Below are 23955 nucleotides of genomic sequence, written 5' to 3' on the forward strand. Positions count from 1 at the left end.
GTGTTATCTCGGCGGTGGGCAGGACACACATGCTGTGCTTGCGGGGAGGCTGGCCAGAGAGGCATGCTGGGAGCCAGACAGCGAGGGCCAGAGGTTGCTTCGCTGCGGGACAGAGAGAAAACAGTGACGCTGGCAGGTGGCAGCTAAGGTCCCAAGGAATCGCAGCCAGGGACGCCGCCGACGCTGCCCGGGCCCCATGGCTGAGACGGCCCCCGAGGACAGAGGGCTGCGGACCGGGGCTGCTCCCCAGGACGCCTCGGTGAGTGATGGGGCGTCACCTCCGTCCTGCTGGGTGGGGGTGAGCTGGGCCTTATTCTCCTCCCTCGGGAACCTTCTGTCCACAAGCGATAGTGAGTGGAGTGAGGCCGAGGCAGCTGGACCCCATTTCCTGGGAGTCGAGCTGGGAATCCCTGCAGCAGGAAACCCAGGAGACCGGATGGCAGGTGACGTCTGTGGGAACATCCGGATTTATGCTCAAAATGTGGCTACAGCAGGCAGCCGTGCTACCCCAGAGAGAGCTGGGAGGAACAGGCGACAGCCAGGGGCCGAGAGGCTGGGGCCCATGTAAGAAACGCTTACTTGAGAAATGGCCTTTGATTAAAATCAGGGCATGGGCAGGATCTGAAGCCGGAGGCTGACTGGGAAGGCTGAAAGGATACCAATCCCCGCCCTCCCTTTTTGTGCCTGCCTGCTCTGGGGACGAGGGGGAGAGAGGGGAGTCACTGAGGATGCCACACACCAAGGGGAAGGCCACAGTCTTGAGTTGCTGACCTGAGCCAGGCCCACCGGGGCCCACCATTCTGGTGAGCTCGCCGCCACTGCAGATGACCAGCTGTGCTCTGGGAAAACCCACCGGGCTGAGCTCAACAGGAAATGACTCCCAGGAACCGTGACTGCCGTGCTCACAGCCTGACCAGGATGCAGACTCCGCGGTGGCTGACATTGTCCTAGGACCTAGAGGTCTGACAGTGCAGCCACCATGGCTCAGGAAGCTGGCCTCCAGGAGTGCGGGCAGGAATCTGTGGCTCCCATTCTCTCTTCTCCGATCCTGTCACTCGGGCGCCAAGAGAACCACTAGATGAGGGCTACATATCCTACGTCTAGACATTTTAAAGTTGTTAAGCTAAAAACTATTAAATAGAAAATAGTTTCTATCCTCGTACCTTCATGGACCTTCCCCACAACCTGGAATGCCGGGTGCGAATTTAAAACTTCTAGGACTTCAGCCCTGGTCAGGGGGCTCATTTGGTTGGAGCATCATCCCGATGAGCCAAGGTTTCCGGTTTGGTCCCCGGTCAAGACACAAACAAGAATCAACCAAGGAATGCATCAAATCTCTCTCTCCCTCCCTCCCGCTCCTTCTTTCTCTCTGTCTCCCTTCCCCCCCCCCCCCTTTAAAAATCAATCAATTAAAAATAAAAATTCTAGGACTTCTTGGAGGAACAACTAGAATGTACTGGCACAGGGAAACCACCTTCCAACCCAACCCACAGCCTGTCTGCCTCCTCTGCCCACCCCAGCTCCACACGTGACCTCACACACCCACCCTGCCCACACCCATTCCAGAAACACTCTCCACAGACAGATGCCCCCGTGGCCGGGGATGGCCATTTGGGCAGTACTGTCCGTCAGGAGGAGGGGCCTGGGCAAGGTCCACACAGGCCCTGAGCGTGCACTTGCGGTCATTCACACAGGAAATTCTGGGGCCCTGGTACGCGGGGTGGCCAGTGTCCTCAGCCACAGACGCCTCAGTCCGAGGGCAGGACCCTGAGCAGAGGAGGGTGAGAGGGGCCCAGGCCTCCGGGCAGAGCTGTGTGAGGCCTGAGCGGGACATTTTAGAAAAAGCCTGGCTGTTCCCCTCCGCCAATAACAAAGCCTGTGTGCATCCTCAGCATGCTTCCTCTGCACATCGCTGCTTGTCCAGGCCACGGGCTCCTCATCTCAGGACAAGGACCCTGTGCTCTGTGCTCCCAGTCTCTTTCCTCTCTGTGCTCCGACTGAGGAGTTCGATCAGAAGTTAATAGAAGGAGAAATTACAGTGTAGCCCAGCAGGAGCCGAGCTGGTTACCTACAAATAAACCCGCTTTTGCTTTTTGGGTGTCACCTGTCAGAAATTCAAGTGATGTTCTGACAGTCGTACTGATTAAGATGTCAGCCAAGTAGATATTTAAGTATTTGAAAAATACAGCGCGTTTGTCAAAACCTCAGGAAGAGCCTCACAAATCCTTCCTGGGAGCCAAGGAAAATACTTCAAATGGGACAGAGGCCACAGATTCTCTTCTTCAGAAAGCTGAGCTGCCAATGCTGCTCCCAAAGGCACAGTCCCCTGAGGGGAGTTGGGGTCTGGACTGCCCTAGCCGGTCCAGGGCACAGGGGATGCTCTGAGCCCCAGAACCCTCACCTCCTCGGAGCACCTACCTAACTGGAAAGTGGACCTCTCCCCTCCCCCCTGGCTTGAGATCACCTCCAGATTTCCAAACTGTCCAAGTTTCCTTTCTCAGCAGCCCCTCTCCCCGGAAATCTAACCTGGGGAGGGCCAGATGTTCGTTTGCAGAAGCAATTTCTGAGCTAACTCCTGTCTTATACCTATTGACTACCTTCCTTCCTACAGATATTTGCTGTTTAAAAACAAGCAAACAGACAGGATGCTTATTAGCCCGTAGAATCTCTGGTAAGGTAACAAAAGTAAATGGTAAAGCGAGGCACTGCGAATGCTGGTGGTGGAGGTGGTAGGGGCCGTGCTGGGATCCAGCAGCCCTCTGATCTGCTCTTGGTCTTCCCAGGAGCTTCATTCTCTGCCTCTGAGGGTGCAGACCCTCTCACCTCCTCCACCTCCATCCATGTCTTAGAGGCATTAGCAGCTGGAGGTCGAGGTAGGAGTAGAAATCTGGAGTTCTACTCGCTGGCCAGCTCTCTCAATTTGAAAACATATTTTGAAATATTTCAGACAGTTCAGCTGGAAGAATAGTGAAGCCCTCATATTCTCTCCAGGAGCCCGGAACCCGAACTCCCTTCACCCTCCTCCCTTATACATCCCCCTCAGTTCTGTTCCCCAAAGATAGCGCTTCTGCCGAATGCGCTATTTATCTTTCCCACGTTTCCCTGTATCACTTAGGATCTTCATGGTATTAGTTCTAACATTAAACAAGCTAAGGGGCCATGGTCTGCTGTTTCCAGACTCTCCCAGAAATCTGTGGGCCACTCGCAGTGGGCCTGCCGCTGACTGTCACCTGTACTTATCGCCTTCCACTCATTGCTCTGGAATATACCTCTCACCCCCACCATCGCAGCGAGGCTTTGACAAAGACTGGCTGGTGTTATTTTCACAGAAACCATCATCATGCTATTTTCCCACACAGCACCTTGTACACAGTGAAAATACACCCTGACTGGCTGCCTGAGGTCAACCTGCCTCTGCGCCTCACCTGTCCTGCTCCATCCTAATCACCTGTCTCACCGGCTAACGTCTAAGCTTCTCAAAGACTGTCTGTCCCGCGGTCACATCCCAGACTCCGTGCCTGAAACATGCCGTGGGCTCCCAATATGTGTTTGTTGGATGCTTGATTGATTGATTGACTGCAGGAATGCATCAGCGTGCGACTGGCCCCTGTGAGGGCAGACCAGAGGCAGCTGGAACTCGTTAGCGAATATGTACTTTCCTCTGCACTACAGAATGGAGGGAAACTGGAATGCATGAAAAACAAAACAAAACAAAACAAACAAACAAAAAAAAAAACCCCAGAAACTTTACTGGGCAGGGTTTTTTTTTTTTTTTCTAGGTTGCAGGGATTATATAATTGAATTGATAAAATAGAAGGAATTCAGATCTGCAGATTGTCAGTACCATTCAAAGGTATCAGCTGATACCACAAAACATCGATTTGATGGACGTTCAAATACAGCACCAATCCAGCAAAAATAGCAGCAAGACAAAGGAGGAGCAGGAGAAGCAGGAGGAGGAGAAAGGGACTTCCTTTGAATCTCCCAACAGCCTGTTCAGTAGCTTTGTTGTGCAAAACTCCTCATCAAAATAAAATGCAACTTTCCTAAGGATGGTGTCCTCATAAACTTGGAGCATTGGCTTGCTGACTAGCGCTTTTCCTCTCACATGCTGGTATGTGAAGCCTGTTGACATTAGGAGATACTAAGTCTGATGTGTGGAAGAGCAAGTCAAAGGACGGTTCCCAGCTCAGGTCTTCCCCGAGCACAGAGGCTCACAACTCCCTCCAGTCCAGAGACCAGTTCTCATACGTCATGGGCTGCTTGGGTTCACCACCCACCAGCCTGCAGTTGAGGTTCTCTGGGGCCAGGAACTGGACCGGTGGGGTGGGGGTGGGGGGATGAGTAGGGGGGAAGCGGTCCTAAAGCTCTCTCTGCAGGAAGAGGAGATGTGCCCTCATCGAGGCCCCATTGTCTCACAGCCCTTGGGTCCACCTGGCCCGACCCATGTCTTGCAAATTCAGTTCCCAGCCACACTAGCTGCTGTTCTCACCTGCCGGGTCTCCCCCTCAGCTTATCCTGTGTCCTTGGCAGCTTCTGAAAGAGCCCCTCACCTGGTCATGTCTCCCTGCAGGGCCTCCAGGACAGCTTGTTCTCCTCTGAAAGTGACAACAGCCTGTACTTCACCTACAGTGGCCCGTCCAACACCTTGGAGGTTCAGGGCCTCAGCTACCAGGTAGAGGCACACCTAAGAACAAGGTGGGAGAGCGGGCAGAGAAGGCCAAACAGACTCCTAAGTGGCCCGGAGGGATGGGTGCAAGCCCCACGGAGGCCCCTTCCATGGCCCTGGGGTTTTCAGGCATAAGCAAAGGCCCGTATTAAAGCCTGAAGCAAACTGTGTAAGCCTGTAGGGGAGAAAGATCTCTAGAATCTCTGGAGCTTTATTAACTTTATATTTTGAAACAAGTTTAGACTTTTGAAAAAGTTGCAAAAATGGTGCAGCGTTCCCGTTACCCTTTGTCCCACTTTCCCTGACGTGAACAACTTGCTGACCTGCAGTCCGTAGCACAGTGATCCAAGCGAAGGTATTACAGGGGTATGAGACGAGGAACTAAACTACAGACTTTGTGTAGATTTTTTTTCACTTTTTGAATCTTTTCTAACTGTACTGTCCCTGGAGCTAAATAAAACATTCCGAGTGCAAGTGCCTTTTCCACACTTCCCCAGGGTCAGACCCCGAGGGGCCCAGTTGGAATAGGGTGGGGCCTGGGATGGAGTCTCAATTCTGGCTTCCCATGGAGGTGAGTTGGGACGAGCTAATGAGCCATGCCGTCACTTCTCTCTGCACTGCCACTTGCTAGCTATGTGACCATGAGCAAGCTACTGCCTGCTCTGAGCTTTATGAGAACAGGGATTCTAATCACACCCATGTAATAGGTTTGCAATGAAGACTGCATGAGATAATGAGTGTAGATCGCTTAATACAATGCCTTGCACATAGCAAACATTCGGTCAATTCCTGTTATTATTGAGTGAAGGCATCGTTTTACTTGAGGTGTTTTTATTTCTGTTCTGCTATGACACATGTTTCCCAGGTGTTATCGTCAGACAGTTTCAGGCTCTCAGGATGGTGGGCTCGCCTCCGAGCCTGGTAGAGCCTGCCGGGGTGCCCGTCGGGCCTGGTGTATCAGCGGGAGGAGGGCTCCTGGAGTGAGCTGAACAGAAGCTCCCGAAGCTGCTGAGCCCCCAGCTCTCTGAGGAACCTCCTGGTGTCTCCCCACAGGTGGACATGGCCTCCCAGGTGCCTTGGTTTGAGCAGCTGGCTCAGTTTAAGATGCCTTGGGCCTCTCATAAGGACTCCTGTGAGCTGGGCATCCAGAACCTGAGCTTCAAAGTGAGGAGCGGGCAGATGCTGGCCATCATAGGGAGCTCAGGTACCTTGAAGGGCAGGCGGTGGGGCCATGGGTTGCAGAATGGTCCCTTGGACAAGTGGATGCTCCCACAGAACCCTTCCCTGACTAGGAGAGTCCTCTAGCTGAGTGCTTGAGAGCACAGGTTCTGGGGCCGACAGGCCTGGGTTCAGATCTCTGCTGCTCCACTTCGCACGCAGCTCTCAAGCAGTCGCTGAGAATCCTTGGTGTGGAATCAGGACTGAGCCTTTTGAAGCTGCAGCCGTAACACCTGTGATTGAGACCAAGTCAAAAATCTCTCCAGGATCCTCATGCAGCTTCAGAATGGAATGTTCTTTTCAGGGGGCTCCTCCACCCAAAGAGCATTCATTGCTTCCCCACAATCGGATTCTGGTTACGGTCAGATAGTGGGTAGACACAGCCCCTCCAAGTCTGGGCCCAAGTTTCAACCCTCTGCACAGCTCCAGATGCTTGCAGTGCCTCAGTCACTTCCATGCGCCAGACTTGGCATCGCCGAAGGCGGGACTGAAGGGGCCTTGGAGAACAGAGTCCACTCTCATTATTGTCTTCTACCTTTTTTTCTCCTTACCTGTTTGGAAGCATCTTTACAGGAGGGTTTTCAAATTATCTAGCCCTCCATATTTCTAGAGTCTTTTCCCCTGCCTTCTCTCTCTCTCTCTCTCTCTCTCTCTCTCTCTCTCTCTCTCACTCTCTCTCTCTCTCACACACACACACACACACACACATGCACACACTAAGAACATACATTTCATGCAGACCTAGAACTAGAACTTTGGTCTCCTGATTATAATCTCAGATAAAATAATGTCTCCCTTACATCGTGTTAGAGACAGCACTTTATGCCTTCTCATTAATCATTACCAGAAGTACAGATTACTCAACTTTTTAAACATCTGCTCCAAATTTTTACAATCTTCAGATAGGGAAGTTCTGTTTATTGTCTAACCAAAGATCAAATGTGTATATATAAGTGTACTTTGTCACTGGAACACCCCTCCACACACACACACAGGTCATAGCCTAACTGCTCATGGCCCCGACCCTGAAACTCTGACCTAAATAGGAAAAAAAGTAGGTACTTCATAGGCTAGCTTTGTTTTTGTTTCTAACCCCTGGTGGCTCTTCTTGTTTTATCTGCTTTTCCTTCAAGAATTAACAATCTCAGAGACCCATGGGCTGTTACCGGGCCATCTCACTGCCCAGAGCCCGGCAGCTGTCAGCATCCCTGGTTGGGAGATGCTACGTTGAGCAGGTCCTTTGACCATAGGATAGGCTCAGTGGGTTTAGCTTCGGGTTTGCTTGGCAGAAATTATTAAGATGATTTCTTAGAAAGGCTTATCCATAATACTTGCGACATTTATTCCTCTCACAAAAAATAATATAGTCTATTTATATAATATGGTTCTTCAATTTTTACTGTTGAAAGTATTACATATGTCCCCTCTTTACCCCATTGACTCCTTCTAGCCCGTCCCTCCCCCCCCCTCGCCCCCCCCACCCCAAGCCTTCTTGTCTATGTCCATGGATTATGCATATATGCATGCAAGTTCTTTGTTTAATCTCTTCCCACCCACCTACCCATTCCCTCTGAGATTAGACAGTCTGTTCCATGCTTCTATGTGTCTGGATCTATTTTGTTCATCAGTTTCTAGTTCTAATTTAAAAAATAAAACAGCCCAGGCATTTTAGCTTCTCCTATGGACTCAGCAGTGCCGAAAGTGCTCTCCCATAAATGAACTTACTGCTCCAGAGATCCCTTTTATGAGGATCTCGAATGCAAGTGTTTGCTCCTGGTTCAGGAGGGTCTCCCCAGTCGTACCAATGCTGGAAAGGCACCCACTGCTCTCACTGGTAGGGTGGTTGAAGGAGGAACACACAAAGGAGGAACACACAAAGCCAAAATGGGTAAAAAATCGTGAATGTATTAGGTCATCTGGAAACCCAGATGTGCTGAGCCCCAAAATGGCGCCAGCCCGCAAAGACGGGAAGTCAGAGGTGACCTAACACTCACAAAGTCTTGTTTAGGAAACGTGGCCTTTCCCCTCCTGACTGGGAATCCCACGGTCTCTGCGAATGTTGGCAAAGTCCCCTGTGCTCCCAGAGTCCGGAGCCAGTGTCCAAGGCTGAGCAGGGCACAGGGCCAGAGCCCACCTCTCTCGTTTCTCTCCTGGCCACGGGGCTCCACCTCAGTTCTCAGGGACCCTGAGAGAGGTGCACCCAGAAGGCAGCATATCTCTCTCACATCAATGTTTCTCTCTTCCCCCATGTCCACTTGTGGGGAGACATCAGAAGGTTCCTCAGAGAACGTGGGGCCCAGCAGGTTCAGGAACTTTTGTACAACTTGCTACAGGAGCCCTCCTCCTGCTACCCTCTACCCTGAAAGCCTGTGGTCCCTATGCAGAAGGAGCCCTGGGGAAGCTTCTTGATTTTCATTTTTTTGGACAGAGGCCAGGGGGCTGCCTGCAGGAGACTTGTTACCTGATGTGCATTGGCACCTTCCTTGTTTGGAAACAGCTTGGAAGATTTGCTCGCTAAAAGGGATTTGTAGACAGGCTCCCTCCTGGGGGAAGTGGGCAGGCTCTTCCCAGCTCTGTCCCACAAAGGTGCTCTCAGATCCTGAGCCCAGTTCTCTTTCACAATTTAAGTGACTGTCAGAGAGTCTCCTCGAGCATCCGGAATCCTGCTGCAATCTGGCTCATCCCCACAGCGATAGCAATCACTACGTCATTCAGAAGTGGGTGCTATGCATTTGTGTGCAATGGGTCATTGTTTTGTTGCGATTTTTGTTGTTGTTGTTGTTTTGTAGGGAGAGTAAATAGTATCACTGAAAAAAAAATAATAATAAGAGCAAATAGGCTCTGGCCAGATAGCCCAATGGGTTAGAGCATCATCCCAATATCCCAAGATTATGAGTTTGATCCCTGGTCAGGGTACATATAAGAATCAATCAATGAATGCATAAATAAGTGAAACAACAAACTGATCTCTCTCTCTCTCTCTCTGTCTCTCTCTCTCTCTCTCTCTATTTTTTCCTCCCTCTCTAAACTCAATTAAAATTTATTTTTTAAATAAGAGCCTGTAAAAGGTGGAGAGGAACTCAGAACACACATGTACACCATGCTGTAATTTTAAAATCATTCCCACATTTGTTACTTTTCTATTTTTGTTCCTTCCTTACTTCTGAAAATAGACTCGCTTTCACATTTTTTAAAGACACCCTATTAATTCTTCAAATTAGTCCTTCCCACAAAGCTAGCTTCCGAGCCAAACGAGATGAATGGTGAAATGCCACTGGCACATTTGCCAGCCCCCAATAGCTCAGCTTCACTGTGCAGTTAACGCCAGTGGGAGGGAGGGGACACACTGCTTCCGAGGGAGGGGACACACTCCAGGCACAGGCAGGCCTGTGGCAGCCCCGACTCCATCCTTCTCCTGCCACTCGGCCCCTGGCGGACCTGGCTTCAGCCCCCAGCATCCCTGTGCCCGCATCGCTGTGCTCAGGATGGCTGTGGGCAGAGGCTGGGAGTTCCAGTCTGGGCTGCCCCATCCAGGGCTGAGTGCGGTGCCCCTTCCCTAGGACCAGTCCCTTCTGTGAGGACAGACAGCCCAGGCTCACCGTGGCCTCCAGGCTGACCCCGCAGACTCTGTGACCTCAGGGATGTCTCTGGTGGCTTCGCAGGTTGTGGGAGAGCCTCTTTGCTGGACGTGATCACCGGGCGAGGCCATGGTGGCAAAATTAAGACGGGTCAGATCTGGATCAACGGGCAGCCCAGCACGCCCCAGCTGGTGAGGAAGTCGGTGGCCCACGTGCGCCAGCACGACCAGCTGCTCCCCAACCTGACTGTCCGTGAGACCTTGGCTTTCGTGGCCCAGCTGCGCCTGCCCAGAACCTTCTCCCAGGCTCAACGTGACAAAAGGGTAATTGACTCCGTGACCCCAAAAACCATGACCTCCTCCCCCTCCCTGCCTCAGGACCCAGCCACCAATGGTTTGAACAACCCAGCTCACCATCCATCCATCCACCCACCCACCTATCCTTCCTTCCATCCATCCACCCACCCATCCATCCACTCATCCATCCATCCATTCATCCATCCATCCATCCATCCATCCATCCATCCATCCATCCATCGTAGGCTCTGCCCCGCCCCTCACCAGCCTTTACAGCCCCAGAGCCCTCTGTGAGCCATCTCAGCCCAGGTGTTTCCCTTCCCAGCAGGTGCCAAAACATGTGATGGGCGTTTGCTTTGTGGTCCTCCATGGGGGCAGGGAGTCCAACTGCCTTGTGTCCAAGACACAGCCACATTCCCAGCCCACGACATCCGTGCACGGGCAGTCAGTGTATCAGGGGAACGAAGCTGGGGCTTTAAGCCCATCCAGAGACCCAGAGGTCCTGATACTCTGGAGCAGAATAGTCTGGCCCTGAGCGGGGCCCGGCCCCTCTGGTCCTCAGGTGGACGACGTGATCGCGGAGCTGCGGCTGCGGCAGTGCGCCCACACGCGCGTGGGCAACACCTACGTGCGGGGAGTGTCGGGGGGCGAGCGGCGGAGAGTCAGCATCGGGGTGCAGCTCCTGTGGAACCCAGGTGAGGGCTGTGGGTGCTGGGCGGGCAGGAGGGGCCTGGGTTGCCCACCTGGCTTAGCCTGGTCTAGACAGGCTCCTGCCCACTGACCAGGCCCCTCTCTTCCTCCGGAAGGAATCCTCATTCTGGACGAGCCCACCTCGGGCCTCGACAGCTTCACGGCCCACAACCTGGTGAAGACGCTGTCCCGGCTGGCCAAGGGCAACCGGCTGGTGCTCATCTCCCTGCACCAGCCTCGCTCCGACATCTTCCGGCTGTTCGACCTGGTCCTCCTGATGGCGTCGGGCATCACCATCTACCTGGGGGCGGCCCAGCACATGGTCCCCTACTTCACCGCCCTCGGCCACCCCTGTCCTCGCTACAGCAACCCCGCCGACTTCTACGGTGAGCCGGCCAGGCTGTGGCCTGGGACTCAGGGCTCCCCAGAGCCTGCTGGATAGATGAGGGGGCGGGACGAGGAGTGGGCAGAGCGGGTGCTAGCATCAAATGCTAGAAACGAGGCCTGAGAAAGGCAGCTGCTGACACAGCCACCCCTGTGCACACACAGATTAAAAATGCGACGTGTGCCACGCTGGAGGGGTGGGATCCAAGAGAGTTTGGATCCATGTCTACAATCGTGGCCTTTACTTAATCTCTATATAGAAACAGAATGTTTGAAATTGGGAGCCTCCAGGAAATCCTAAAGCTGCACCCACAGAGGCAGCGAGCCAGAAGGCACCGGGTGGGAGTGTTAGGGAGGAGGGGTTAGGGGGAGTCGGGGCGCAGGCCAGCTCAGGGCCTTTGGTGCTCTCGGACAATGAATCTCTAGATGTGAAATTGCTGTCAGCACCGGAGAGGCCCTTCTGCTTGGGTGCTGAGCCCTCAGCCGATGGCCCTCCGGGGACACGTGGACACTGTCTTCACTCCTGTGGGGAGGTTGCCCCCCAGATGCCTGCCCCAAAAGCAGGTGCCCAGCGCTGAGTGCTGAGGGACACGGCCTACCCCATAGCTGGCTGCGGCCCCAGCCTTCTCCCGGGATGGGCTGGTGTAGAGAGGGCCCTACCATAAGCATGATGGCAGGGGCCGTCTCCTTGAGGGCAGACACAGGGCCCAAAGCCCCACACCACAACAGGGTGTCCCTTTGACCCTCAAGCCCCTTCCATCCGCACGGATGAGAAGACGGGAATCCAAAGAGTTAGACACCTTGCACAGCCGTAAGGTGCAGAACTGGGATTCCCCATCCGTGTGTGCCAGCCCCCACTCTGACTCCGGGCCCTGCTGCCCACCCTCTTCCGCCCAGCAGCCACCCTCCCCCTCCCCCAGTGGGACAGACACTCTCTTCACCCGCCAGCCCTCACCCTGCGCTCCGCACGGTGTGAACTCACCCAGAAGTCACCCCCTCCCTCCCTCCCTGTGTCAGGTGCCAGCCGGGCTCCCTGCCGGTGTGTCATCCTCAGGCCAGCCGTCCCCAGATCAGATAAGGGGGCAGAGGGCACCTGCCAACCTGCCACCGGGAGGAACTGCAGTAACCCCGGGGCCGGGTTACCAGAGGTCAAACACCCAGACCGGACCTGAAAACACTTGCTTTTTCTTTACGTTTTATTGTCACCATTTTTGGGGGGGTGGGGGCTCTTGCCAGTAAGACCCTCACCGCCTCGGGTGTTGGGGGCTGTGGGCAGAGTCTAGCGTCCTGAGCTCCAGCCCTGCACACTGAGGGCACACGTCCCAGCTCACCAGGCCCTCCTAGACATTATCCTCCCTGCGAGAGGACGGAGGAGGGAAGAGGCAGAGAGGCTCAGGGGTCACCCCAGCCAAGGGAGGCTGGAGGGAGCCTGCAGGGGCTGGGCCAGGAAGGCCCTGTGTGCCCAGCCAGGGGTGCCCACCTAGCATTGCAGCGGCCCTATAAGAAAAGGCCTAGGCCTGGCTCCCAGGCGTCCCCACAGGGTCAGGGGGGCTGGGAGGGGACAGCTGGTTCTGCAGCCCGTCATGCTGGCTCCCCTACCTGGGGACAGTGAGAGATTTAGTTGTCGTTAATGGACCCCTGGCACGTCCAGCTGAAACGGCCTCCCCACACGGGCAGGCTGTGTGAGAAGCCACATGGCAACTGACAGGGAGGACTAGGACTCCAGGGGCCCAGACCCCTTGGCCTCGGCTGGGCCAGCCCACAGGGAGGCTGAGTCCTGCTCCTGAGCTGCAGGGACGGCCACGGTTGGAACCGGGGTTTCCCTGGGCCACGGTCTGTGGATCCAGAGGTGCAGGGCCTCCTTCTCTGCCCTGAGGTGTCCTGTCAGGAGCCTGGGTGTGAGGCTTCATCTGTGGTCCCCTTCCCCGGAGGCAGGCTTTCTGTGGATGTGGCTGGCTGGTCCAGGGGAGCAGCCCTGGGGGTCTCTGTCCCTCTCTCTGCTCTGACCGTGCTTCATGGTCCCCTCCCAGAGGGCCAGGAGCATGTGGGCCTGTCCTGATGCCTCCCTGTGAGCAGAGGAGGGCCGGGTCCCCCGTGACCCCACACGCTCTGCTTGCAGTGGACCTGACCAGCATAGACAGGCAGAGCCGGGAACGGGAAGTGGCCACCAGGGAGAAGGCGCAGTCCCTCGCAGCCTTGTTCCAGCAAAAAGTGCGTGGCTTCGATGACTTCCTGTGGAGAGCGGAGGCCAGGGAGCCGGGCGCAGACTCCTGCTCCAAGAGGTGAGGCGGCCGGGTGGCTCAGTGGGGAGAGCCCTCCGGGAGGCGGCCGCCCCCACGTCCCCATGACACACTCTCCGCCTCGACAGCCTGGTCCTCCCGAGTGACCCCAACCACCTCTCGACGCCCACCCGGCTGCCTGGCCCCGTGCAGCAGTTCGCCACGCTGATCCGGTAATTGTCTGCCGTTTCTCACACTCACACACACACACACTCACACCCGCCATCCCTCCCACCCGGGGCGAGAGACGGCTGTAGCCAAGTAAGCCCTATCTCTAAAGTGAACTGGGAGGAGCCACGGGAGTCTGAAGTGAATGCAGAGAAGTAAATCCTTGGGGAAAAGTCAGCGTCGCCGAGACCAGCACCAGCTCTGGCGTGTGATGCGGAGCATTCCCGCTATTTTATTCTTTCTTTTTTTTCTCTCTCTCTCTCAATTTTTTAAAAAAATATATATTTTATTGATTTTTTTTACAGAGAGGAAAAGAGAGGGATAGAGAGTTAGAAACATCGATGAGAGAGAAACACTGATCAGCTGCCTCCTGCACACCCTCCACTGGGGATGCGCCTGCAACCGGGATACATGCCCTTGACCGGAATCGAACCTGGGACCCTTCGGTCCGCAGGCTGACGCTCTATCCACTGAGCCAAACCGGTTTTGGCCCCGCTATTTTATTCTTTAAACAAAATCCAAATGTTCCGGCGGGGCAGAGACCACAGAATGCACACGAGCTGGTGGTGAGGGATTCAGGCAGCACAGGAGGCCCTCCCGTCACCCTCCCTCTGAGGAAACCACAACCTGGGAGGGAGGCTAAGGGGTCCCATGCACCTAACCTTTTAAAACACAAAAATGGGGCCTTCCTCCACATATTGGTCTTTGCTCTATAACCATGTTAGGCTGGCTTTTTGCGTGGGGAGGGAGGGATCCTCAGGATAGTTCCCCGGCCCCTCCTGGCTCAGATCTTCCTGGGCAGTCCAGTCCAATCCAGCCGTGATCCACTTACCCTGGGAGACCCTGTGGATGGTCAGACTATTTTAGGCTTTTGCTATGACAAGGAACTGTAGCCAACATCCTTATACATGCCCCCTCTACATGCCTGATCGGCAATGTCCTCCGGTAGCTTCTTACAGTAAAATCTCCAGCCAGACAGATCGGTGATGAAAGCCACGCCATCATTCTCCGAGTCTCTCTCTGCCATGAGCCCGATGCTTTCATCGGCTCACGCAGCCCTCACAGCGGCTCCGTGACGTGGCCACGGCGACCCCCGCTTTACCGATGAGAAAGACGAGGCTCACAGAGACCCCATGGCACGGCCAAGGTCATAGGACGGGGGGGCACCTCTTTCCTTTGTTGTGTCTTTAAGGCGTCAGATTGCCAATGACTTCAGAGACCTGCCCACCCTCCTCATCCACGGGGCGGAGGCCTGCCTCATGTCCCTGGTCATCGGGTTCCTCTATTACGGCCACGGCGCCGTCCCACTCTCCTTCGTGGACACGGCGGCCCTCTTGTTCATGATCGGGGCGCTCATCCCCTTCAACGTGGTCCTGGATGTCATCGCCAAGTGTGAGTGTCCCCGCTCCCCGGCACCCACGCCCCTCGGCCCCCGCCGGCCCCCGAGCTGGTCCAGTGCCAACCTGGGTTGCTCTGAGCTCCCGGGGAAAACACGTGTATTGAATGTCACCATGGTCAGGAAGTAAAAGATGAGAGTTGTTTTCTCAGTGATATTACTATGCAAATGCCAGCGGATTTCCAAGGCGTCCTAGCATTCCTCTCCCGGCAGGATTCACAGTTGACAGCAAGGGTACAAGCCCCAGAATGACAAACATCCAGATCAGGATGCTTTTACTCTGCCTTAAACACACACACACACACACACACACACACATACACACACACCATTTAGTCAAAATAACTATTTCTTTTTATTATGGCATATCTTTTTTTAAAAATATATTTCATTGATTTTTTACAGAGAGGAAGAGAGAGGGTTAGAGAGTTAGAAACATCGATGAGAGAGAATCATCAATCAGCTGCCTCTTGCACACCCCCTACTGGGGATGTGCCCGCAACCAATGCACATGCCCCTGACCGGAATCGAACCAGGGACCCCTCAGTCCGCAGACCGACGCTCTATCCACTGAGCCAAACCAGTCTCAGCCATATCTTTATATATATATATATATATATATATATATATATATATATATATATATATGTATGTATATAGATTGATTTTTTACAGAGAGGAAGAGAGAGGGATAGAGAAACATCGATCAGTTGCCTCCTGCACACACACCCCACCTCCCCGGGGATGTACCCACAACCAAGGTACATGCCCTTGACCAGAATCGAACCTGGGACCCTTCAGTCCGCAGGCCTACACTCTATCCACTGAACCAAGCTGGTTTCGGCCCTATTTTTAATGGAACTAAAGAGAGACGACCAAACAGGAAGGCTGTGAGGTAATTTCACTTTGTCAGCGTCCTTTTCTCCCCCTTCTAGGTCACTCGGAGAGGGCGATGCTTTACTATGAACTGGAAGACGGGCTGTACACTGCTGGCCCCTATTTCTTTGCCAAGGTGACTGCTGGGGCTGAGAGGGAGGGACCGCCCGGCGGGGTGGGGGGTGGAGGCAGGGGAGTCTGCCCTCGTTATACAGAAGTCACAGAGAAGCATTTTGCTGAGCCAGGGGTGGTAGATGCCATATTCCCTCGGGGCAGTGGTCGGCAAACGGCAGCACGTGAGCCACGTGCGGCTCTTTGGCCCCTTGAGTGTGGCTCTTCCACAAAATACCACGGCCTGGGCGAGTCTGTTTTGAAGAAGTGGCGTTAGAAGAAGTCTAAGATTAAAAAATGTGGCCCTCAAAAGAAATTTCAATCGTCGCCCTGTTGGTATTTGGCTCTGTTGACTGATGAGTTTGCCGACCACTGCGGCCTAGGGGGGTTTCGGAGACTTGATGCTCTGTAAACACTTACCGGGAGGCCCGGGCTGCGGGCCAGGAAGGGCACTGGTCAGCAGAAACCTACGAAAGACAAGTGGGAAACATCTAACTTCCTTCGCCTTCCCCAGTCCCACCGTGTCCCCGGGGCAGGGCCGGCGGGTGCTGCCTTCTCATTTCAAGGAAGCGGAGGCTCAGGGCGGTCACACAGCTCCTGGGACTGGGCAGGCAGGGTGGGGCCGGGAAACCAGGTCTTATTGGGACAGATCCCCACTGCCTCCCTGGGGGAAAGTGCTCTCACCTGTCCCAGAGGGAGCACCTGGCACCTGCAGGGGGAGCCACGCTCCAGGGTTCCCACCTCCCCGCACCCACCTGCCTGACCCCCGGGAGGGCGGGGGCATGGCCGGGAGTGGCTGTCCTCAATCGTGCATGAGGAACAGCGGCAGGCGGAGGCGCCGGCTCCACATCCTTGCACGGGCTGCTCTTGGCAGATCCTCGGGGAGCTCCCGGAGCACTGCGCCTACATCCTCATCTACGGGATGCCCACCTACTGGCTGGCCAACCTGCGCCCGGCCGCCGAGCCCTTCCTGCTGCACTTCCTGCTGGTGTGGCTGGTGGTGTTCTGCTGCAGGCTCATGGCCCTGTGCGCCGCCGCCCTGCTGCCCACCTTCCACATGTCCTCCTTCCTGGGCAACGCGCTCTACAACTCCTTCTACCTCACCGGCGGCTTCATGATCAGCCTGAGCAACCTGTGGACAGGTGAGGCGCGCGGAGGCCCCCTGCGGCTTCCGCCTGCTCTGGCCCGGAGGTGCTAGCGCACCATGTGGGTCCAACTGTCCTACACGCCGAGGGAATCACCCTCACCTGGCCCCTGGGCGTCACCCCTGACCCTCTCTCCCCCACCCTCCACATGGCAGCGAGCCGGGCCCATTCTGCCTCCCTCCCCCATCTTCCTGACATGTCCCATCGCCTTCCCCCCCTAGCCCTGGTCTTACGGTCCGATCTTGGGCCAAGGCCGTAGCCTGCTCTCTGTACCCTGGTCCTTCCGACGTCCCTCTCAGCCCTCTCCATGCGGAGTGAGCCTTCTCAGGGCAAACCCGCGGGGGAGGGCAGGCTGCTCACCCCCTGCTGCCTGCACCTGGCTCTCTGAGCCTCCCACACCACACACTCCAGGCCCCCTCTCCATGGAAACAGCAGTCAGCACCATCCTCAGCTCCTCCTTCGGCCAGGCCTTCCCTGACCCTCCCTGGCAGGGCTCCGTGTTCCTCCTCCTCCTCCTCCCCTCGCCCTCAGCCCTCCCCAGGGTCAGGACGCGGACTCGGAAATCTTGGTCTGGGGCTGCTGAGTCTCTACAGCCCGCCTGCCCTGGGAGGCTGAGTGTGTGCTGGGAGGGACACCCAACACCTTACTCTCTGGAGTTGTTATGGACCAACACGCCCCGATCCCGCGGCCACTGGCCACCCCCACCCCCACCCCTGTCCCGAGCTGCCCCTCTGCCCTTCCACCCTCTTGTCCGCCCCCTGCCCTGCTCCATCAGGGCACTTGCTTCCAGCAGGGCCCCCTGTCTCCAGAGATGTTTCTTAGGGAGCAAGAGGTCGGCCGGTGTGAATAATGTGGCTCTCGCTGTCCTCAGTGCCTGCCTGGATCTCCAACGTGTCCTTCCTCCGATGGTGCTTCGAAGGGCTGATGCTGATCCATTTTCAAGGGCAAACTTACCATTTGGTGGTCGGCAACCTCACCCTCCCAGTCCCGGGAGACAAAGTAAGTAGCCGAGGGCTCGGACCCCTAGCCCTGGCCTCCCTCTGGCCGCCTCCATGAGCTCACTGATGTCCGTGTCCCCAGATCCTCAGCTCCATGCACCTGGACTCATACCCGCTCTGCGCCATCTACCTCATCCTCATGGGCATCAGCGGGGGCTTCGTGGCCCTGTACTACGTGTCCTTAAAGTTCATCAAACAGAAATCAAGTCAAGATTGGTGATTCAAACCCGGACTTTTCCCCGCTGGTGAGGGGCTCAAGCAGACTTTTCCCCGGCACTCCCTTCCTCCCAAGAGCCCCCCGAGGGTACAAGGAGGACAGGTGAGGACAGTTGAGCACAGCTGCTCAGCAACATCTGGCCACGGTGCTGCAGTGGCACAAGCTGGCCACAGGATGGCAGTAGAATAAAGACAGTCGAAAGGGATTTCTGATAACTGGCCGGAGGAGGCTAAGATTACTGGGAACAGGAGAACCATGCTTGAGACACCTACATACAACGTTGCTAATTTATTTCCTTTTGATGTGTATTTATATAGGCAACTCAATACAGGATGGGAACAAATTAGGTATCAATTGAGTAACGAGGCCATGCAAGATGGTTTTAGATTGTGTGTTTACTACCCCAACTCAATTCTCTTTCCATCACCATTTACCCCCCTTTTCCCCTCTTCTCTTGCCTCCTACATTTCCCTCTGATAATCACATACTGTTGTCTGTGCCTATGGAGGTGTGGTTTTTGTTTTCTTAGTCTCTTGACCTTTTTCACCCAGCCCCCCAAACCCCTACCCTTCTGACAGCTGTCAGTCTGTTCTCTGTATCTGTGAGTCTGTTTCTCTTTTGTTTGAAAGGTTAATTGTTCATTACGTTCACTTGTCAGTGAAATCACATGGTATTTGTCTTTTTCTAACTGGCTTATTTCACCTAGCATAATACTTTCCAGGTCTGTCCATGCTGTTGCAAAAGGTAAGATTTCCTTTTTTTTTTTTTTATTGTTTTTTAAATGGCTGAGTAGTATTCCATTGTGTAAATGTACCACAGCTTTTTTCCCCACTCATCTACGGATGGGCACTCAGGCTGCTTCCAAAGTAGGCAAGAACTGATAGGGCCCAGAGGCAGCCAGAACATAATAGGACCCAGAGGCAGCCAGAACATAATAGCCAGCGGAATATTTGGCCTCATCTTCCAGAATCCCAAGACTCTGTGTTTAGCCTCGGTCAAGACAGACTATGACCTAAAAGCTACCAGCGAATTGTATAAGCCAAACTGAATAATTTAAAAATGTATTGAGCATCTACTCTGAGCCAGGTACCATACAAAACACTCAAAACAACCTTTATGGTGGTTTGAGGACCATTTGACCCCAAACAGGAGCAGGGAGAGCGGGGAGGAGATAGTTCCCAAAGGAAAACCAGAGTCTGGAACCAAAAGAGGTGGGTTTAGGAGGCAAAGTGTCCACCACAGGTTCCCAGGGTCCTGGCGACTTCGAGTGTGGCCCCCTGGCTGACGGCATGGGCCTTCCCTGGGAACAGGTTAGATAGCATCTCAGGCCCCGCCTAGACCCACCGCTTCAGAATCTGCATCTTAAGAAGACCCTGGGGTGATGTGTATGCACGCTGAAGGAGCAGTGTCCTTGTGCAACCATCACACGCAGGACATTCACATTGTCCCATTGTACGTTCCCTTGGCCACCATCCCACAGGCACTCATTGCTCTGACAGTGCCCATCACAGCAAAGGACCTAGATCAAGATCAAGTGCTAGGTCTAGTTGTCAATGGTCTCCAGTTTACAACAATCCTCGACTTTCCTGACCTTGACACATACGGTACATATTTTACGGAATAGCTCTCAGTTTGCATTTGTTTGGTATATGTTCGTGATTCAATCAAGGCCCTGCGCCTTTGGGAGGGATATCACTGGAACAATGTGGTCTTCTCATTGCCTCCTGTCAGGTGGTTTCCATCTGTCCCGCTTGATGGAAGGGGTGTGTGCCCGGCTTCTCCAAGTCAAGTCCCTACTTCCCCTGCTTTTATAGTAAAAAAGCATTTTGTAGGTAGATACTTTGACACTCTGTAAAGCTCCCATTCCTCATTAAACTTTCTATTTATTCATTTGAAATTTTATCCATATAAACGTGTGGTTTCCTATTTTGTTCAGTGTGTTGCCTCCCTTTGCCATCCTTATTAATTTTGATGCGCAGATTGCCCCTGAGTTGGCCACAGGAGCCCACGCTAGCTGGCGTCTGCCTCCTTTCCACACGTCCCTATCACTCATTCACAACAAAGCAGTTCAGGCTCATCTTGTACATTCCCACCCAGTCCTGGAAGCAGCCATTTCTTTAAAGCATATTGGTCCCTCTTAGTGGAAAATGGTATTTAATAGCCAAGATCTGAGTGATAAGTATGCTCATTACTACTGGGGTGTCACTGCTCTCAGACCTTCTCCGTGGGCAAAGCTAAGGGATATATATATATATATATATATATATATATATATACACACACACACACACACACACACACACACATACATACATATACACACACCATGTATATACCATATATATACACCACATATACCACATATATCATATATACACCATATAATATATATACATATATACATATACACGCACCATATATATACCATATATATACCACATATATCATATATATCATATATATACCATATATATATATATATATATATATATATATATATATAATCTCCATGTTAATGTTTCCAGTTCCAATCCAGCATAACAGAGTTGATTCTAGTCCTCTCCCTTTTCATGGCTGTAATTTCCTCCTCCAATTGTAAAAAACCTGCCTTCCATTATCCTTAATATTTTCACTCATTTGGTTAATCCCTGTATATAACAATCTCCCACCTACACCGCCCGCCTTCTGACCCTGCTCACGCTGCTTGGGCTGTAACTCCCATCCCAAGCTGCCCCGAGTCTGCACAGTGCCTTCCTCACCCTATGCTGTCCACCACGGCCCCACCCCCACTACACTGGTCACCCAATGGCTTTAGGCCTAAATGGAGAAAGGAGGAGAAAGAGGACCTTGGGGTTTTTCTTCAATTCCCAGTGATTCCAATGTGCAGGGAGGGTGGACAGTCTGTCCCTGGGAGAGGGACAGCCACTCAGCCTGCGGAGGCTGCCATAGCTCGGGGGGCTCTCGTGTGCAGGGCAAGAGGCCAAGTGCCGGGCAGCAGAGATGGAGAAACTCCAACAGCCACCATTTCTTTTCTTTCCCTCTTGAAAGATGAAACAGAGAGGCCGGAGACCGGGATCAGGACACAGGCTTTATTGAAGAGAAGAGGACCACTGCCGGCTGCTTTCCAGAGGAGAAAAGAGAGCGAGGGCCAGAGTTCAGGCACCATGTGAGGGGAGGAAAGAGAGGGGATGGGGCTTAGGGCACTCAGCACACGCTGAATGGTGGTTTCATGTAAGGCCTATGATTAGGGACCTAGGGACTTAGGAATCGGGTTGGGGTATTTGGCAGGTGCTGATTGGTGGCTCAATGTACAGTCCATATAAGGCGCCTGGTTAGGTGCTCAGGAATGTCCGTCCGCAGGTGGAGTTTCATTCTCTGTCCATCAGTTGGAGGAAGGGAGGGAGCAATTCTGACTCCACTGTTTTGAAAAACGGCTTCCCAGCGCCAGGGGAGGCCCGGGAGAACCAGTGGTCTAGAGGCACATGCAGTTCAGCTGGCCCTGCCTGCATCGCAAGGGGTAGAGATCTGCTTACGTGTCATGACCAAGAGCAGGGATTGCAAACTTTTCCTGGGAAGAGTCAGAGGGCAAATATTTTAGGCTTTGCGGCCAAAGTCTCTGTTGCAACTACTCACATCCGTTGTTGCAATGTGAAAGCCACCGCAGATCACTCTAAAGCATGGGTGGTGGGCTGCGTTCCAACGAAACGTTATTTACAGGAACAGGCCGCCTGCTGGATGTGGCCCCAGGTTCTAGTCTGCAGATCCGTGATCAAAAGGGAATGGTTTTGAAATTTGCATTTTAACCACTCCCCGCCACTTCAAGTTATGCTATTGATGAGGACATTTTAATTAAGCAGAAAATAATTACCTGTACTGACTTGAATATTTCCTGATGGGATTTAACAGTTCTGGTTCCTATAAGGATTAGTGAAGACATAATCTTGCCCTGGGACGAGCTAGCTCCCTGGTCAGGCTCACAGAGGTAGAACTTGCGTTTGCTTTTTTCTTTCTCCTGCTTTTCTTCTGGTTTTGATCGCAGATTAAGCAGCCAGCAGCAGCGATATTTAAATCTACACCAAATCCAAATGTTAACTACGGACCTGGGGCTTGGGGTTCTACTGAGACTCAATTGAGTCACTTAGCAGAGGCGTTCTGCTCAGCCACCTGTGCCACTGTCCCTGGGGCCCCAGAGGCTCCCAGGAAGGAGCGAGGGGTCAGGTGTGGGTGAGGAAGCATCGTGCTGGTTGGCCTGTGCTTATTTGGGAAATATATCTACTGTTCAAACACACACACAAAAAAACCCCTATCATCCAAATCTCAAGTCATGTATCATTTGTTTTTGAATGACTGATTCTTCCTTTAAAGGGGCCAGGTACAGAGCAGCGTCCCTACCTCACTGGCTGCCTGAGGCCGCTGCTGCGGGAAGAAGGCCTGCGGATGGAGCACAGCCCATTTTGGGCTGGCAGGCCAGGAGCAGCTAATAATTAAAACACTAATGTTTCAAGCGGCGGGTTGAGATTTCCAAACACACAGCACCTCGGCGGCTGGTTAACACACTTCTCCGCTTCCTCCGTAATAGTGTTCACATTTATTGTCGGCATGACGGTCTTGTCTTCTTGCAAAGTTGGAAGTATTCCTTCTTTCCTCAAACTGTTAAAATTAAGTTTTCTGGTGCTGATTCCACTCTTGCCCTGTGCTCGCTCAGCCCGAGGCTGTCCTGATTTCCATCACTGCACACTTTGTGAAGATGTTTACATGCGAGAACACGGGTTTTAAAGGACTTCTGGGGCCTCAGCCCCCAATATCTAAGCTCTGAGCTACAACGTGGCATCTCTGATCTAATGAAAACAAGTGTGTGAGGACCCCCCACCCCCTCAATGCACACAAACCATGCATCTCAGAAAGAACTGACTAGGATGGGAAGCAGGTGTTATGCGTCCATTGATTCACTCAGCGATGCTTACTGGGCACCCACCAGCGCCAGGCTCTGACTAATGGTTTGCCTGACCCACACTCTGGGGTAGGAAATGACAAAAATGAGTAAATAACGAGGACTTCAGCAAGTGCACACGTGGGGCAGGGCTGGTGAAGAGGGCTCTCTAAGCAGGGTGAGATCAGACCACTGTCCAGGTTGTGTTTTTGCTCTTCATGCAAAGGAGAAAAAGATAAGTGGCTATTTTGAATTTGCTAATGCAGCCATTTCTTTTATTTGTACTGAGGCCACACAATGTGGGCTTTGTAAAGTCTGCAGGATACATTTCTAATGGAAACACTCGCCTGCACGACTACAACAGCAAAGCAATAAATTACCATGATTTTGTACCCCCCGCAGCTCCGAGTTCCATCATACCTCAGGAATGTTGCTTTCACTTATAAAAACTCTAGATATTGGTTTGCCAGAAAAACAAATATTAAATGAAAATTGTGCTTAAAGACGTGAGAAAAGGTGTGCAGTCAGTTCAGTCATTGAAGACTTGAAATAAATTGCACCGGAGAGAACAATTTGCGATATATAGCTCGCTTAATAATTTACTGGAATTTGCAAACATAGTGATTATGCCAGGCAACGGGTATTTGATTAAATAGAAGAAAATAGCCTTACAATGTAAGCTGTCCAGACTGGGAACACTTGTACTAATGTGAAAGGTTTATGTGTGTGTGGTTTATTTTTTTTAAATTGGATTAATCTTCTGAAACCGGTTTGGCTCAGTGGATAGAGCGTCGGCCTGCGGACTGAAAGGTCCCGGGTTCGATTCGGGTCAAGGGCATGTACCTTGGTTGCGGCCACATCCCCAGTAGGGGGTGTGCAAGAGGCAACTGATCAATGATTCTCATCGATGTTTCTAACTCTCTATCCCTCTCTCTTCCTCTGTAAAAAAAATCAATAAAATATATATTTTAAAAATTGAAATAATCTTAGAGATTGCGAT

General features: G+C 53.0%; 1 protein-coding gene across 3 annotated transcripts; it reads left to right on the forward strand.

The window, feature by feature from the left end:
* The first annotated feature begins 80 nt into the window (after positions 1–80).
* ABCG8 (ATP binding cassette subfamily G member 8) lies at positions 81–18691 on the forward strand. 3 transcript variants are annotated; one of them, XM_036435173.2, is made up of 14 exons: positions 207–259; positions 2612–2671; positions 4574–4698; positions 5723–5873; positions 9550–9788; positions 10324–10456; positions 10568–10837; positions 12955–13117; positions 13204–13287; positions 14475–14674; positions 15614–15690; positions 16540–16807; positions 17682–17809; positions 17891–18691. In XM_036435173.2, the coding sequence occupies exons 4-14, from the start codon at positions 5729–5731 to the stop codon at positions 18026–18028; spliced, it is 1845 nt and encodes a 614-aa protein (XP_036291066.1). In that variant the 5' UTR covers positions 207–259; positions 2612–2671; positions 4574–4698; positions 5723–5728; the 3' UTR covers positions 18029–18691. The 3 variants fall into 3 exon arrangements, with proteins under 3 accessions (XP_036291063.1, XP_036291066.1, XP_036291065.1); XM_036435172.2 differs by having other exon boundaries at positions 209–259; positions 4574–4675; XM_036435170.2 differs by lacking the exon at positions 2612–2671 and having other exon boundaries at positions 81–259; positions 4574–4675.
* The last annotated feature ends 5264 nt before the right edge of the window (positions 18692–23955 follow it).

Source organism: Pipistrellus kuhlii, unplaced genomic scaffold, assembly GCF_014108245.1.
Source record: "Pipistrellus kuhlii isolate mPipKuh1 unplaced genomic scaffold, mPipKuh1.p scaffold_m20_p_13, whole genome shotgun sequence".
NCBI classification, from domain to species: Eukaryota; Metazoa; Chordata; class Mammalia; order Chiroptera; family Vespertilionidae; genus Pipistrellus; species Pipistrellus kuhlii.

Coding starts and splice junctions, on each gene's coding strand:
- ABCG8 (XM_036435170.2), top strand. CDS start 197: ATGGCTGAGACGGCCCCCGAGGACAGAGGGCTGCGGACCGGGGCTGCT. Junction 13,288..14,474: donor CAGTTCGCCACGCTGATCCG/GTAATTGTCTGC, acceptor TGTGTCTTTAAG/GCGTCAGATTGCCAATGACT. Junction 14,675..15,613: donor CCTGGATGTCATCGCCAAGT/GTGAGTGTCCCC, acceptor TCCCCCTTCTAG/GTCACTCGGAGAGGGCGATG.